Source organism: Coregonus lavaretus (genome assembly GCF_964263955.1).
Source record: "Coregonus lavaretus genome assembly, chromosome: 38".
Classification (NCBI taxonomy): domain Eukaryota; kingdom Metazoa; phylum Chordata; class Actinopteri; order Salmoniformes; family Salmonidae; genus Coregonus; species Coregonus lavaretus.
In genome coordinates this window covers 22,117,185-22,132,918 of record NC_140025.1, presented here as the reverse complement: position 1 = coordinate 22,132,918, position 15,734 = coordinate 22,117,185, and the positions used below count along the sequence as shown (strand labels likewise).

General features: G+C 42.9%; 1 protein-coding gene across 1 annotated transcript in view; it reads right to left on the bottom strand.

Moving 5' to 3' along the window:
- LOC311112192 (storkhead-box protein 2-like) overlaps positions 1-15,734 on the bottom strand; it is a 56,159-nt gene that overhangs the window by 16,346 nt on the left and 24,079 nt on the right. Inside the window, exon 2 of the mRNA XM_084155217.1 lies at positions 7,098-7,250. Coding sequence (XP_084011343.1) covers positions 7,098-7,250 — 153 coding nt within the window. The remainder of the gene's footprint in view (positions 1-7,097; positions 7,251-15,734) is intronic.

Sequence of the window (15,734 nt, the reverse complement as noted above, 5' to 3'; positions counted from 1 at the left end):
AGGGTTGTGGGTTCGATTCCCACGGGGGGCCAGTATAACCACTGACCACAACCGCTGACCACAACCACACAACTACTGACCACAACTACTGACCATAACTACAGACTACTACTACTGAGCACAACAACTGATCACAAATACTGACCACAACCACACAACTACCGACCACAACTACTGAACACAACTACTGACCACAATCACTGACCACAACCACACAACTACTGATTGCAACCAACTACTGCCAACACAACTACTGAACCACACAACTACTGACCAAAACACTGACCAAAACTACTTCCCACAATCACTGACCAAAACCACACAACTACTGACCACAACCAACTACAGACCACACAACTACTTACCAACTACTGAGCACAACTACTACCCACAACTCCTGACCACGACCACACAACCACTGCCCACAACTACTGACCTCAACTAATAACCACAACCACACAACTACTGGCCACAACCACACAATTACTGACTACACAACTACTGACCACACAACTACTGGCCACAACTACTGACCATAACTACAGACTACGACTAATGAGCATAACTACTGATCACAACTACTGACTACAACCACACAACTAATGACCACAACCAACTACTGACCACACAACTACTGAACCACACTACTACTGACCACAACCACACAACTACTTACCACAACCACACAACTACTGACCACAATCACGCAACTACTGACCACAACTACTGGCCACAACTACTGACCATAACTACTGACCACTACTGACCATAACTACAGACTACGACTAATGAGCATAACTACTGATCACAACTACTGACTACAACCACACAACTACTGACCACAACCAACTACTGACCACACAACTACTGAACCACACAGCTACTGACCACAACCACACACCTACCTACCACAACTCCTGACCACAACTACTACCCACAACCACACAACTAATGCCCAAAACTACTGACCACAACAACACAACTACAGACCATAACTCCTGACCACAACTATTGACCACAACACCTGACCACAAATACTGACCATGACCCCACAACTACTGACCACAACTACTAACTAAACTAATGACCACAACTACTAACTCAGTAGGGCTACATACAGTGAATTCGGAAAGTATTCAGACCCCTTGACTATTTCCACATTTTGTTACCTTATTCTAAAATGGATCAATTTTTTTTTATATTTTATCAATCTACACACAATATCCTATAATGACAAAGCAAAAACTGCTTTTTAGTCATTTTGCAAATGTATTGAGTGGCGCAGTGGTCTAAGGCACTGCATCGCAGTGCTAACTGTGCCACTAGAGATCCTGGTTCGAATCCAGGCTCTGTCGCAGCCGGCCGCAACCGGGAGACTAATGGGCGGCGCACAATTGGCCCAGCGTCGTCCAGGGTAGGGGAGGGAATGGCCGGCAGGGATGTAGCTCAGTTGATAGAGCATGGCGTTTGCAACGCCAGGGTTGTGGGTTCGATTCCCACGGGGGGCCAGTATAACCACTGACCACAACCGCTGACCACAACCACACAACTACTGACCACAACTACTGACCATAACTACAGACTACTACTACTGAGCACAACAACTGATCACAAATACTGACCACAACCACACAACTACCGACCACAACTACTGAACACAACTACTGACCACAATCACTGACCACAACCACACAACTACTGATTGCAACCAACTACTGCCAACACAACTACTGAACCACACAACTACTGACCAAAACACTGACCAAAACTACTTCCCACAATCACTGACCAAAACCACACAACTACTGACCACAACCAACTACAGACCACACAACTACTGAACCACACAACTACTGAACACAGCTACACAACTACTTACCAACTACTGAGCACAACTACTACCCACAACTCCTGACCACGACCACACAACCACTGCCCACAACTACTGACCTCAACTAATAACCACAACCACACAACTACTGGCCACAACCACACAATTACTGACTACACAACTACTGACCACACAACTACTGGCCACAACTACTGACCATAACTACAGACTACGACTAATGAGCATAACTACTGATCACAACTACTGACTACAACCACACAACTAATGACCACAACCAACTACTGACCACACAACTACTGAACCACACTACTACTGACCACAACCACACAACTACTTACCACAACTCCTGACCACAACCACACAACTACTGACCACAATCACACAACTACTGACCACAACTACTGGCCACAACTACTGACCATAACTACTGACCACTACTGACCATAACTACAGACTACGACTAATGAGCATAACTACTGATCACAACTACTGACTACAACCACACAACTACTGACCACAACCAACTACTGACCACACAACTACTGAACCACACAGCTACTGACCACAACCACACACCTACCTACCACAACTCCTGACCACAACTACTACCCACAACAACACAACTAATGCCCAAAACTACTGACCACAACAACACAACTACAGACCATAACTCCTGACCACAACTATTGACCACAACACCTGACCACAAATACTGACCATGACCCCACAACTACTGACCACAACTACTAACTAAACTAATGACCACAACTACTAACTCAGTAGGGCTACATACAGTGAATTCGGAAAGTATTCAGACCCCTTGACTATTTCCACATTTTGTTACCTTATTCTAAAATGGATAATTTTTTAAAAATATTTTATCAATCTACACACAATATCCTATAATGACAAAGCAAAAACTGCTTTTTAGTCATTTTGCAAATGTATTGAGTGGCGCAGTGGTCTAAGGCACTGCATCGCAGTGCTAACTGTGCCACTAGAGATCCTGGTTCGAATCCAGGCTCTGTCGCAGCCGGCCGCAACCGGGAGACTAATGGGCGGCGCACAATTGGCCCAGCGTCGTCCAGGGTAGGGGAGGGAATGGCCGGCAGGGATGTAGCTCAGTTGATAGAGCATGGCGTTTGCAACGCCAGGGTTGTGGGTTCGATTCCCACGGGGGGCCAGTATTAAAAAAAATAACACTGTAACTGTAAGTCGCTCTGGATAAGAGCGTCTGCTAAATGACTAAAATGTAAATGTATTAACAATACAAAAACAGAAGTACCTTATTTATATAAGTATTCAGACCCTTTGCTATGAGACTCGAAATTGAGCTCAGGTGCATCCTGTTTGCATTGATCATCCTTGAGAAATGTCTACAACTTGATTGGAGTCCACCTGTGGTAAATTCAATTGATTGGACATGATTTGTAAAGGTACACACCTGTCTATATAAGGTCCCACAGTTGACAGTGCATGTCAGAGCAAAAACCAAGCCATGACATCGAAGGAATTGTCCGTAGAGCTCCGAGACAGGATTGTGTCGAGGCACAGATCTGGGGAAGGGTCCCAAAAAAATTCTGCAGCGTTGAAGGTCCCCAAGACCACAGTGGCCTCCATCATTCTAAAATGGAAGAAGTTATGAACCACCAAGACACTTCCTAGAGCTGGCCGCCCGACCAAACTGAGCAATCAGGGGAGAAGGACCTTGGTCAGGGAGGTGACCAAGAACCCGATGGTCACTCTGACAGTGCTCCAGTGTTCCTCTCTGGAGATGGGAGAACCTTCCAGAAGGACAACCATCTCTGCAGCACTCCACCAATTAGGCCTTTATGGTAGAGTGGCCAGACGGACGCCACTCCTCAGTAAAAGGCACATGACAGCCTGCTTGGAGTTTGCAAAAAGGCACGTAAAGGACTCTCAGACCATGAGAAACAAGATTCTCTGGTCTGATTAAACAAAGATTGAACTCCTTGGCCTGAATGCCAAGCGTCACGTCTGGAGGAAACCTGGTGGTGGCAGCATCATGCTGTGGGGATGTTCTTCAGCGGCAGGGACTAGGAGACTAGTCAGAATCGAGGGAAAGATGCACGGAGCAAAGTACAGAGCGATCCTTGATGAAGACCTGCTCCAGAGCGCCGGACCTCATACTGGGGTGAAAGTTCACCTTCCAACAGGACAACAACACTAAGCACACAGCCAAGGCAATGCAGGAGTGGCTTCGGGACAAGTTTCTGAATGTCCTTGAGTGGCCCAGCCAGAGCCGGGACTTGAACCCGATCTAACATCTCTGGAGAGACCTGAAAATAGCTGTGCAGCGACCCTCCCCATCCAACCTGACAGAGCTTGAGAGGATCTGCAGAGAAGAATGGGAGAAACTCAAATACAGGTGTGCCAAGCTTGTAGCGTCATACCCAAGAAGACACAAGGCTGTAATTGCTGCCAAAGGTGCTTCAACAAAGTACTGAGGAAAGGGTCTGAATACAGTGACTTGCAAAAGTATTCACCCCCTTTGGCATTTTTCCTATTTTGTTGCCTTACAACCTGGAATAGATTTTTTGGGGGGCGGTATCTTTTGATTTAGACAACATAACTACCACTTTGAAGATGCAAAATATTTTTTGGGTGTGAAACAAACAAGAAATAAGACAAAAAAACAGAAAACTTGAGCGTGCATAACTATTCAATTCCTCTCAGTAAACTGAGTAAGTCAATAAATCAGTAAATAAGATAGGGCACAATTCTACTGCAAATTATATCACCATTTATCATTTTTTGAAATAGATTGATCAGATTCATGAATCTGCCTCAGAATAACAGTTAAGATTTGAATCCTTCCCTATTATGACTCTATCGCCTCCTATTGCCTCCCCAATGCATGGTGTCATACAGACTAGAGCCGCCAGACCGAGACAGAGCCAGAGGTTACACTACTCTGTATCCTTCTTCCATCCACCCCGTCCTTAGCTAACCCTACAATCACAAACACAAAAGTAGGCCCTCTGGATAAAGCTGTACATAAGCGTTTACTAGTAAGAGTTTACTGTTGCATGACATTACATCACACGTTGTTAGTTGCCATACCAACATGACGCAATTAGACATTAAACTCTGTTTTAAGACATCTGCATGGAGGGAAGAGATGCTGAATTTAAAAGAAAGTTTACCTACTTGGAAAGGAGCCATGTGGAAAGTGACATTTACATTTACGTCATTTAGCAGACGCTCCTATCCAGAGCGACTTACAAATTGGTGCATTCACCTGAGTGGGATAACCACTTTACAATATGTTTTTTTTTTGGGGGGGGGTAAGGGGGGGATAGAAGGATTACTTTATCCTATCCCAGGTATTCCTTAAAGAGGTGGGGTTTCAAGTGTTTTTTTTTGGGGGGGGGGGGGGGGGTAAGGGGGGGATATAAGGTTTACTTTATCCTATCCCAGGTATTCCTTAAATAGGTTTCAAGTGTCTCCGGAAGGTGGTGAGTGACTCCGCCGTCCTGGCGTCGTGAGGGAGCTTGTTCCACCATTGGGGTGCCAGAGCAGCGAACAGTTTTATGTAAGCCCAGTACAGAAAATAAACGAAAGGCTACATGGAACAAAACATTTACTCCAATTACACTGAACAAAAATATAAACGCAACATCTAACGTTTAGTCCCATGTTTCAGGAGCTGAAATAAAAGATCCCAGAAATGTTCCATATGCACTAAAAGCATATGAAACTTTCTTTCACATTTTGTGCACAAATTTGTTTACGTCCTTGTTAGTGAGCATTTCTCCTTTGCCAAGATAATTCATCCACCTGACAGCTGTGGCATATCAAGAAGCTGATTAAACAGCATGATCATTACACAGGTGCACCTTGTGCTGGGGACAATGAAAGGCCACTCTAAAATGTGCAGTTTTGTCACACAATACAAAGCCACAGATGTCTCCAGCTTTGATGGACCGTGCAATTGGCATGCTGACTGCAGGAATGTCCACCAGAGCGCTTGCCAAATAATTGAGTGTTCATTTCTCTACCATAAGCCGCCTCCAACATCATTTTTAGAGAATTTGGCAGTACATTCAACCGGCATCACAACCGCAGACCACGTGTATTGCATTGAGTGGGCAAGCGGTTCGCTGATGTCAACGTTGTGAACAGAGTGCCCCATGGGGCAGTGGGGTTATGGTATGGGCAGCCATAAGCTACGGACAACGAACACAATGGCAATTTGAATTCACAGAGATACCGTGACGAACTCCTGAGGCCCATTGTCGTGACATTCATCCGCCGCCATCACCTCATGTTTCAGCATGATAATGCACAGCCCCAATTCGCATGTTTGGGATACTCTGGATCGACGTGCACAACAGTGTGTTCCAGTTCTTGCCAATATCCAGCAACTTCACACAACCATTGAAGAGGAGTGGGACAACATTCCACAGGCCACAATCAACAGCCTGATCAACTCTATGCAAAGGAGATGTGTCGCGCTGCATGAGGCAAATGGTGGTCACACCAGATACTGACTGGTTTTCTGATCCACACCCCTACTTTATTTTTGAAGGTATCTGTGACCAACAGATGCATATCTGTATTCCCAGTGATGTGAAATCCGTAGATTAGGGCCTAATGAATTCATTTCAATTAACTGATTCCCTTATATGAACTGTAACTTAGTAAAACCTTTGAAATTGTTGCATGTTGCGTTTATATTTTTGTTCAGTATATAAAACATACTGCTGCTGGAGCGTGGTATTATGGTCTGTTTTCAGAACCCTAGAATGAGTGAAGGGGACAGGGATTTTGAATACCTTAAACAAACTGCCTCTCTACAACCATCAATGGGCCATGAATGCTCACATTACCATAAGGACATTGTGAGTGTTTGTGTGTCTGTGTGTGTGTGTGTGTGTGCTAGTCTTTGTGTTTTAAGGGGTTGCAGGGGTTGTGTTCATTAGGGCATGCAACAGAAAGTGTTTAAAAATGTTTCACAATGGAAAATGAAAATGAAAATTTCTTATTGGAGAAGGCAAGGTAGATCCTCCCTATTTCAGTCTGTTTCTTCCATTTAGTGCCTAATGAACACAGCCTTGGGGTGTAGTATATGCCTACTGTACCGGTATAGGGTGAAGTTGCCCCTAGACATTGTTCTTGGGTTAGTTTTGCATTTCCCACACTGACTGCAGATACTAGCAGATACCCATAGACTTGCAGTCATTGCGCTAATGCTAGAAATTTCACCCTGTAGCTACTGTACCTGGGAAGCAGGTGGCTAGGTGTTCCATCAGGCCCTCCTGGCTGACGGGCTTGCGAGCAGAGTTCATGGCTGAGATAGCCAGACACAGGATCTCCCCCAGTGGGATGAACTGAGACTGGCTGATAGGAGACATGCTGATGGGAGACACATCACCTGCAGGAGGGAGAAACAGACAAGAGTCAGTGAATGAACTGTGGGAGAGAAGAGCAGGAGGAGGGATGGATGGGTAGGTGTGAAGCTTCACTTCTATCTAGAAGCCAAACAATTGTCCAAGTTTCCAACTTGACCTGGGCCCATAAATATCAACAGTCTCAGAGTAGGAGTGCTGATCTAGAATCAGGTCCCTCCTGTCCATAATAATCTTATAATCACTATGATCTAAAAGGCAAAACTGATCCTAGATCAGCACTCTTACATAATACAGCCCCGGGACTCAGTAACTGACCAAATCTGAATGGTAGCAAAGCTCAGCTGATGCTGTGGGCGGTCTGTCCCGTTCCACCAGTTGGCTATCACCTGATGACTGAGTCTCCTCCCAGAACTAGTACCGCTCCATATGTCTATAATAGCACTATAATTTTCAAGTCATGTCAATGAAGTCTTTTATTATGTACCTCATCTGAGGACAAAAATAAACATTGTTTTAACAGCTTTTATTTTGTTGTTATATGTACAGTAACAGTCAAAGGTTTGGACACACCTACTCATTCAAGGATTTTTCCGTCTTTTTGTCTATTTTCTACATTGTAGAATAATAGTGAAGACATCAAAACTATGAAATAACACATATGGAATCATGTAGTAACCAAAACAGTGTTAAACAAATCAAAATAAATTTTGATTTGAGATTCTTCAAGCAGAATGGAAGACCCAGAGTTACCCCCGCTGCAGAGGATAAGTTCATTATAGTTACCAGACTCAGAAATTGCAGCCCAAATAAATGCTTCACAGAGTTCAAGTAACAGACACATCTCAACATCAACTGTTCAGAGGAGACTGTGAATCAGGCCTTCATCATCAAATTGCTGCAAAGAAACCACTACTAAAGGACACCAATAAGAAGAAGAGACTTCCTTGGGCCAAGAAACATGAGCAATGGACATTAGACCGGTGAAAATCTGTCCTTTGGTCTGGAGTCCAAACTGGAGATTTTTGGTTCCAAGCGCCGCGTCGAACGGATGATCTCTGCATGTGTAGTTCTCTCCGTAAAGCATGGAGGAGGAGGTGTTATGGTGTGGGGGTGCTTTGCTAGTGTCACTGTGATTTATTTAGAATTCAAGGCACACTTAACCAGCATGGCTACCACAGCATTCTGCAGCAATACGCCATCCCATCTGGTTTGGGCTTAGTGGGACTATCAGGACAATGACCCAACACACCTCCAGGCTGTGTAAGGGCTATTTTACCAAGAAGGAGAGTGATGGAGTGCTGCATCAAATGACCTGGCATCCACAATCCCCCGACCTCAACCAAATTGAGATGGTTTGGGATGAGTCGGACCGCAGAGTGAAGGAAAAGCAGCCAACAAGTGCTCAACATATGTGGGAACTCCTTCAAGACTGTTGGAAAAGCATTCCTCATGAAGCTGGTTGAGAGAATGCCAAGAGTGTGCAAAGCTGTCATCAAGGCAAAGTGGGCTACTTTGAAGAATCTCAAATATAAATATATATTTTTTAAAGCTGTCTGATCAGGATGACTAACATCCGACAACACCTTTTTAATTCTATGTGCTATGCATTTTGCTAGGATTTTTGATTCACAACACAAGTGTAAGGGGCCTCCAGTTTTTTAGATAGACTGGATCTTTATACTTACCACCTGGGTCCTGTTTCAGTAATAGTGAAATCAAACCTTCTTGCTGCGTACCTGATAGTTTACCATTTTTATAGGAGTGGTTAAAAAACATGCCAATAGTGGATCTTTGAGTAGATAAAAAAAGGTTTCATATACCTCAACTGGTATGCCATCCAGCCTAAAGACTTTATTTCCATCAAGAAGTTCCCCCTCTGCAATTTGGCCCTCACACAAGTGTTTCTGTACAGCTGTTAATTTTACACTATTATTATGAATAAATTCCTTACAGTTAACTTCAGTTAGTGGAAATGGAGGAGACTGAAAAGAGAACATATGCTTTAAGTACTTTGCTTCCTCTTTCAAAATATCATTTGGTGAATTCATTCATTTGTTTCTGTAAATTATTTTTGGTAGCATTTCTATGTTGAAGTTCAAAAAATAATTTGGTGCACAAAAAAAAAATATCCATCCAATTTGCTTTATTTTTTATAATACACTATACTTGATCGTTCCCGAATAAGTTCCTCCATACAGTTTTTATTGCTATCCAACTGTACTGTTATTTTTTCTATTTCCTTTGTTAAAATGAATTATTTTGACCTAAATTGTTTTTGTTTTAAAGATGAGTATTGAATTGCATGAAATCTAAAAGCACATTTAAAAGTGTCCCATACAATAAATGTTACCCAATTGCCTTCCTCCAAATGTATCCATATAAATGAGGAGGCACAAAGGTGATTATCTATAGGGGAGAATGGGGTAAACTGAGCTCCACCCTCCCCTATATAATTTCCCTGCCTTCTCTCACCACACATTTAGCCAGATCCCACCATATTAAAAAGCAGAAGCCTTCAGAAACCCAAGCGTGGATACTCTGAGCCCGGTTCTAAGTTAACTAGTCCTCGCAAAGACAAGGGAGGTGTAACCAATCACATTCAAGTTCGGCATTCACCAGTTTTCAAAGCTCCCCACCAGTAATGCACACACATTCTCTCAAGCAGTTGTTATGGCAATGCATCCCATTTGAGCTCTTTTTCCTTGGTTGCTTTTTGAGCATCAGCATAATCTCAGTCAGGTTAAATGTGTCTGACATCAGGTGAGGTTTGCTGTAGTGTAAACAAGTACTTGTCTATTGTGGTTCTACTCGTTTCATTCTAATATTAAGAAGATTCTTATTCATTTTTGGTCATTCATATTAATCACATATTAATCGCATCAACTGCCATTTTTCTGAAGTTCTGTAGTGTAAATTGTGTTAATCGATAACAGTAGAATATTTTAAATGCTCATCTGACACTCTTTGAATGTGGTCAAACCAAATCAGACTTGATTTGAAAAAGTAACAACATTAAAACAGACAAAACGAAGGACAGAATTAAGGCCAAAAGAAAAAATGAGGGGAAAACAAAGTGAAAAACATAATACATGACAAAATAAGAAAATATTGACATTATACACCAGGGTTCTTCAATTCCGGTCCTGGAGGGCCGAAACACTTCTGTTTTTTATTTCTACCTGGTAGTTAATTGCACTCACCTGGTGTCCCAGGTCTGAATTAGCCCTGATTAGAAGGAGAGGATGAAAAACAGAGGTGTTTCGGCCCTCCAGGACCGGAATTGAAGAACCCTGTTATACACCTTGTACAAAGAGTGTTTGATGCTCGTTCTGGGTTTTTGTAACCATTTGTAACATGGCAGTTTCAAAAGTGGTGCAGCACAGATCCATGCACTTGAATGACATGTGGATGAAATATAGATACATCCTTGAATGCTGCATGAGCTAAGGAAGTTCTTACAGCTAACTCTTCAGGACTCAACCTGGGTGATTATCAGGGAATGGACTCGCAACAGTTGAGTCCTGTGTGACTCAGTTGGGGCTCAGTTGGTAGAGCATGGTGCTTGCAATGCCAGGATAGTGGGTTTGATTCCTGCTGGAGCCACCCATTCTACAATGTAAGCAGGCATGGACGTGAGTCACTTTAGATGAAATGTCTGGTTAATGGTATATTATATATGTGTATAAGTATTCAGACCCCTTGACTTTTTCCACATTTTGTTACTTTACAGCCTTATTCTAAAATTGATTAAATTGTTTTTTCCCCTCATCAATGTACACACAATACCCCATAATGACAAGACGAAAACTGTTTTTTACAAATTAAAAAACGTACATATCAAATTTACAGCCTCGAGTCTTCTTGGGTATGACGCTAAAAACTTGGCACACCTGTATTTGGGGAGTTTCTCCCATTCTTCTCTGCAGATCCTCTCAAGCGCTGTCAGGTTGGATGGGGAGTATTGCTGCACAGCTATTTTCAGGTCTCTCCAGAAATGTTCGATCGGGTTCAAGTCCGGGCTCTGGCAGGGCCACTCAAGGACATTCAGAGACTTGTCCCGAAGCCACTCCTGCGTTGTCTTGGCTGTGTGCTTAGGGTCGTTGTCCTGTTGGAAGGTGAACCTTCACCCCAGTCTGAGGTCCTGAGCGCTCTGGAGCAGGTTTTCATCAAGGATCGCTCTGTACTTTGCGCCATTCATCTTTGCCTCGATCCTGATTAGTCTCCCAGTCCCTGCCGTTGAAAAACATCTCCACAGCATGATGCTGCCACCACCATGCTTCACCGTAGGGATGGTGCCAGGTTTCCTTCAGACATGACGCTTGGCATTCAGGCCAAAGAGTTCAATCTTGGTTTCATCAGACCAGAAAATCTTGTTTAGGTGCCTTTTGGCAAACTCCAAGCGGGCTGTCATGTGCCTTTTACTGAGGACTGGCTTCCGTCTGGCCACTCTACCATAAAGGCCTGATTGGTGGAGTGCTGCAGATATGGTTATACTTCTGGAAGGTTCTTCCATCTCCACAGAGGAACTCTAGAGCTCTGTCAGAGTGACCATCGGGTTCTTGGCCACCTCCCTGACCAAGGCCCTTCTCCCCCGATTGCTCAGTTTGGCCGGGCGGCCAGCTCTAGGAAGAGTCTTGGTGGTTCCAAACTTCTTCCATTGAAGAATGATAGAGGCCACTGTGTTCTTGGGGACCTTCAATGCTGCAGACATTTTTTGGTGCCCTTCCCCAGATCTGTGCCTCGACACAATCCTGTCTCGGAGCTCTATGGACAATTCCGTCAACCTCATGGCTTGGTTTTTGCTCTGACATGCACTCTCAACTGTGGGACCTTATATAGACAGGTGTGTGTCTATCCAAATACTGTCCAATCAATTGAATTTACCACAGGTGGACTCCAATCAAGTTGTAGAAACATCTCAAGGATGATCAATGGAAACTGGATGCACCTGAGCTCAATTTTGAGTCTCATAGCAAAGGGTCTGAATACTTATGTAAATAAATGTCTGTTTTTTATTTTATTTGTATTTGCAAAAATGTCTAAAAACCTGTTTACGCTTTGTCATTATGGGGTATTGTGTGTAGATTGATGAGAAAAATAAAATAAAAATCAATTTTAGAATAAGGCTGTAACGTAACAAAATGTGGAAAAAGTAAAGGGGTCTGAATACTTTCCAAAGGTACTGTTTATACACACCAGTGGAGGCTCCTCAGAGGAGGAAGGGGAGAAAAATGTAAATAGTGAAACATTAAAAAAGTTAAATATATTCATGTCACCAAATAATTTATTAAAACATACTGTTTTGCAATGAAGGTCTACAGTAGCCTCAACAGCACTCTGTAGGGAAGCACCATGGTGTAGCCGGAGGACAGCTAGTTTCCGTCCTCCACTTTTACTTACTTAGCTAGCAAATGCATCTAGCAAGTTTAGCCTACTCAAACATCCGGCTCAAACAGAGAGGGATGCTATGTTACCTAGCTGGCTATGGCTATTCAACACTGGAACTCTTCCAAATCAAGGTAACCTTTTAGTTGTATTAATTTATTGCCACCGGGGCCCGCCGGTGTAACTGCTTGCTAACTGTACACTGTATTGCATGATTGTAGCGGGTTTACTAAGGCATTAGTTCTAGTAGCTATGTTGACTTGACTTTAGCTAATATGGTGACAACGATGTAGGATGTGTGTAGCGATTAGTGGTTATGCTATGAAGGTTTGACTTGGAAAGGTTTTTTCACCTGGTTACAGACAGTTGATGTGTTGTGCACTCAATTCCACAAGCGAGGTGACAAGGTGAGTGGAGGTGAGCGCGTAGATGTGAGAAAGAATTATCCAATGATCAAAGGGATCATGCTGTTTGTATGTGGCTGCTATGAAAGTGAACTGTTTTTGCGTGTGATCAGCGGTGTATTCATTCCGCCGATTCTGTTGAAATAATTTTGTTGAACGAAAGCAAACAGAACGAAACGTGGATAAACATTGCTGAATTTGTTTGATAGAAACTCTCGTTTGCAACTGTTGGACTAATGATTCCACCCTAGATCAGCTAGATGCAGGCAAGAGTGTGCAAGGCGGTATTGAATGTGTCGATGTCTGTCACCTTGATTACTCAAATTTCTCTCGACCTGTGCACCTACGTTGTAAAATTTCATTCATAGGCTAGGTTGTAGCAACCTCACGATGGGTATAGGGAAAATTGGAGTATCATGTATTAGCCTAAACCTAGCAATGTTACATTAAGCTGGGTGAATGAAAAATGAATGATAGTCATTCAATATGCTGTAATAGAAATAAGGCCATGCTCATTAAAAAAAGAATCGTCCTCCCCCATCTTAAAAGGCACCGACCGCCACTGATATACACTGAGTGTAACCAACTTCATATAGCCACACAGAAGAAAGACACACAGACACCCACACTTCAGGTTGACTTGGTTTTTATCTGCAGTAAAATATATCAAACAGTGATGACAGGCATTGAAATGACGGTCACAGCCACACGTTCACTGGTTAGGTAGGACACAAGATATCTTTTAAATAGGAGCAACAGTAATGATACATGCCCTCAATGTGAAGCGAAATCAATCCATAAATACAGAGCACAAGTACAACACTTTTTATACAAACCTTTTAAGGTAGTAAGAAAATAAACATTCACTTAATATTTCATTAAAGAAGTCTTGAATTACCAATAAATCACCTGGTGGCAATAGCTAGCGTGACATTACAGTGCACTGACTAAAGGTGCTAGTTATCTCGTCATTAACATGGCTAGCTAAGCCAGCAAACACTTGGTTAAGTTGCCGAAATAGGCTTTAAATACATTAACGGCAACATAAATATATACATAGTCACATTTGCAATTGACTTTGGGATATATTAACCACTTTTCAAAAGACACTATTGTGTTATATAGTTTTAAACAGTTTTTATGTACAGAGGAAGGAGACACGAACCTGCTCTCAGAATATCTCCATCAGACTGAAGAGCATGCAGACCAACTTTCCAAATAGTGGAGAAGCACTCAAAACCCACTAGTTGTTCTTTCAAGGAAATTAATAATAATAAAAAAAAGGTAAGTCTGAAGGCCTCTCATATTGCCAACCTAAATATTTTTATGAATTCGACAACACATAATGAAAGGAAACTTTATTAATATCACACCTTCTTCTGAAGTGAATGGTTTCACCCACTACTCTGCCCCTGAACGGCGGTGTTCTTTGATATTTACATTGCGCTCAGCGCGAGCGAGGTTGATGGAAACGCTAAATTTTTACTTTGTCACGAGTATACAAAACATTAAGGACACCTGCTCTTTCCATGACATAGACTGACCAGGAGAATCCAGTTGAAAGCTATGATCCCTTATTGGTGTCATTTGTTAAATCCACTTCAGTCAGTTTAGATGAAGGGGAGGAGACAGGTTAAAGAAGGATTTTTAAGCCTTGAGACATTTTATTTTATCTTTATTTAACTAGGCAAGTCAGTTAAGAACAAATTCTTATTTACAATGACAGCCTACACCGGCCAATCCCGGACGACGCTGGGCCAATTGTGCGCCGCCCTATGGGACTCCCAATCACGGCCGGTTGTGATACAGCCTGGAATCAAACCAGGGGGTCTGTAGTGACGCCTCAAGCACTGAGATGCAGTGCCTTAGACCGCTGCGCCACTCGGGATTGTGTATGTGTGCCATTCAGAGGGCGAATGTGCAAGACAAAATATTTAAGTACCATTGAACGGGGTATGGTAGTAGGTGCCAGGCGCACCGGTTTGTGTCAAGAACTGCAACGCTGCTGGGTTTTTCATGCTTAACAGTTTCCCATGTGTATCAAGAATGGTCATCCAGCCAAAGGACATCCAAAGGACATCCAGCCAACTTGACAACTACTAGCAGACAGCTCGGACCCCCATGCATACCCCACAAGATATGCCACCAGAGGTCTCTTCACATTCTCCAAGTCCAGAACAGACTATGGGAGGCACACAGTACTACATAGAGGCATGACTACACGGAACTCTATTCCACATCAGGTAACTGATGCAAGCAGTAGAGTCAGATTTAAAAACAGATAAAAATACACCTTATGGAACAGCAGGTACTGTGAAGAGACACACACAGGTACAGACACAGGCATACGCACACAAACGCTAGCACACGCACTCTACACACACGCACATTGTAATATTGTTGTATTGTGGTATTATACATTTTGTATTGTAGATATGTAGTGGTGTAATAATGCTTTATTATGTACTGTTTTATCTTTTGTTTTATGTGTGATGTAAGTGCCTTAATGTGTTTGGACCCCAGGAAGAGTAGCGGCTGCCTTGGTAGCATCTAATAAATACAAACTATGGGAACCATTGAAGTCAACATGGGCCAGCATCCCTGTGGAACGGTTTCGACAACTTGTAGAGTCCATGCCCGGACAAATTGAGGCTGTTCTGAAGGCAAAAGGGAAGGGTGCAACTCAATATTAGGAAAGTGTTCCTAATGTTTGGTATA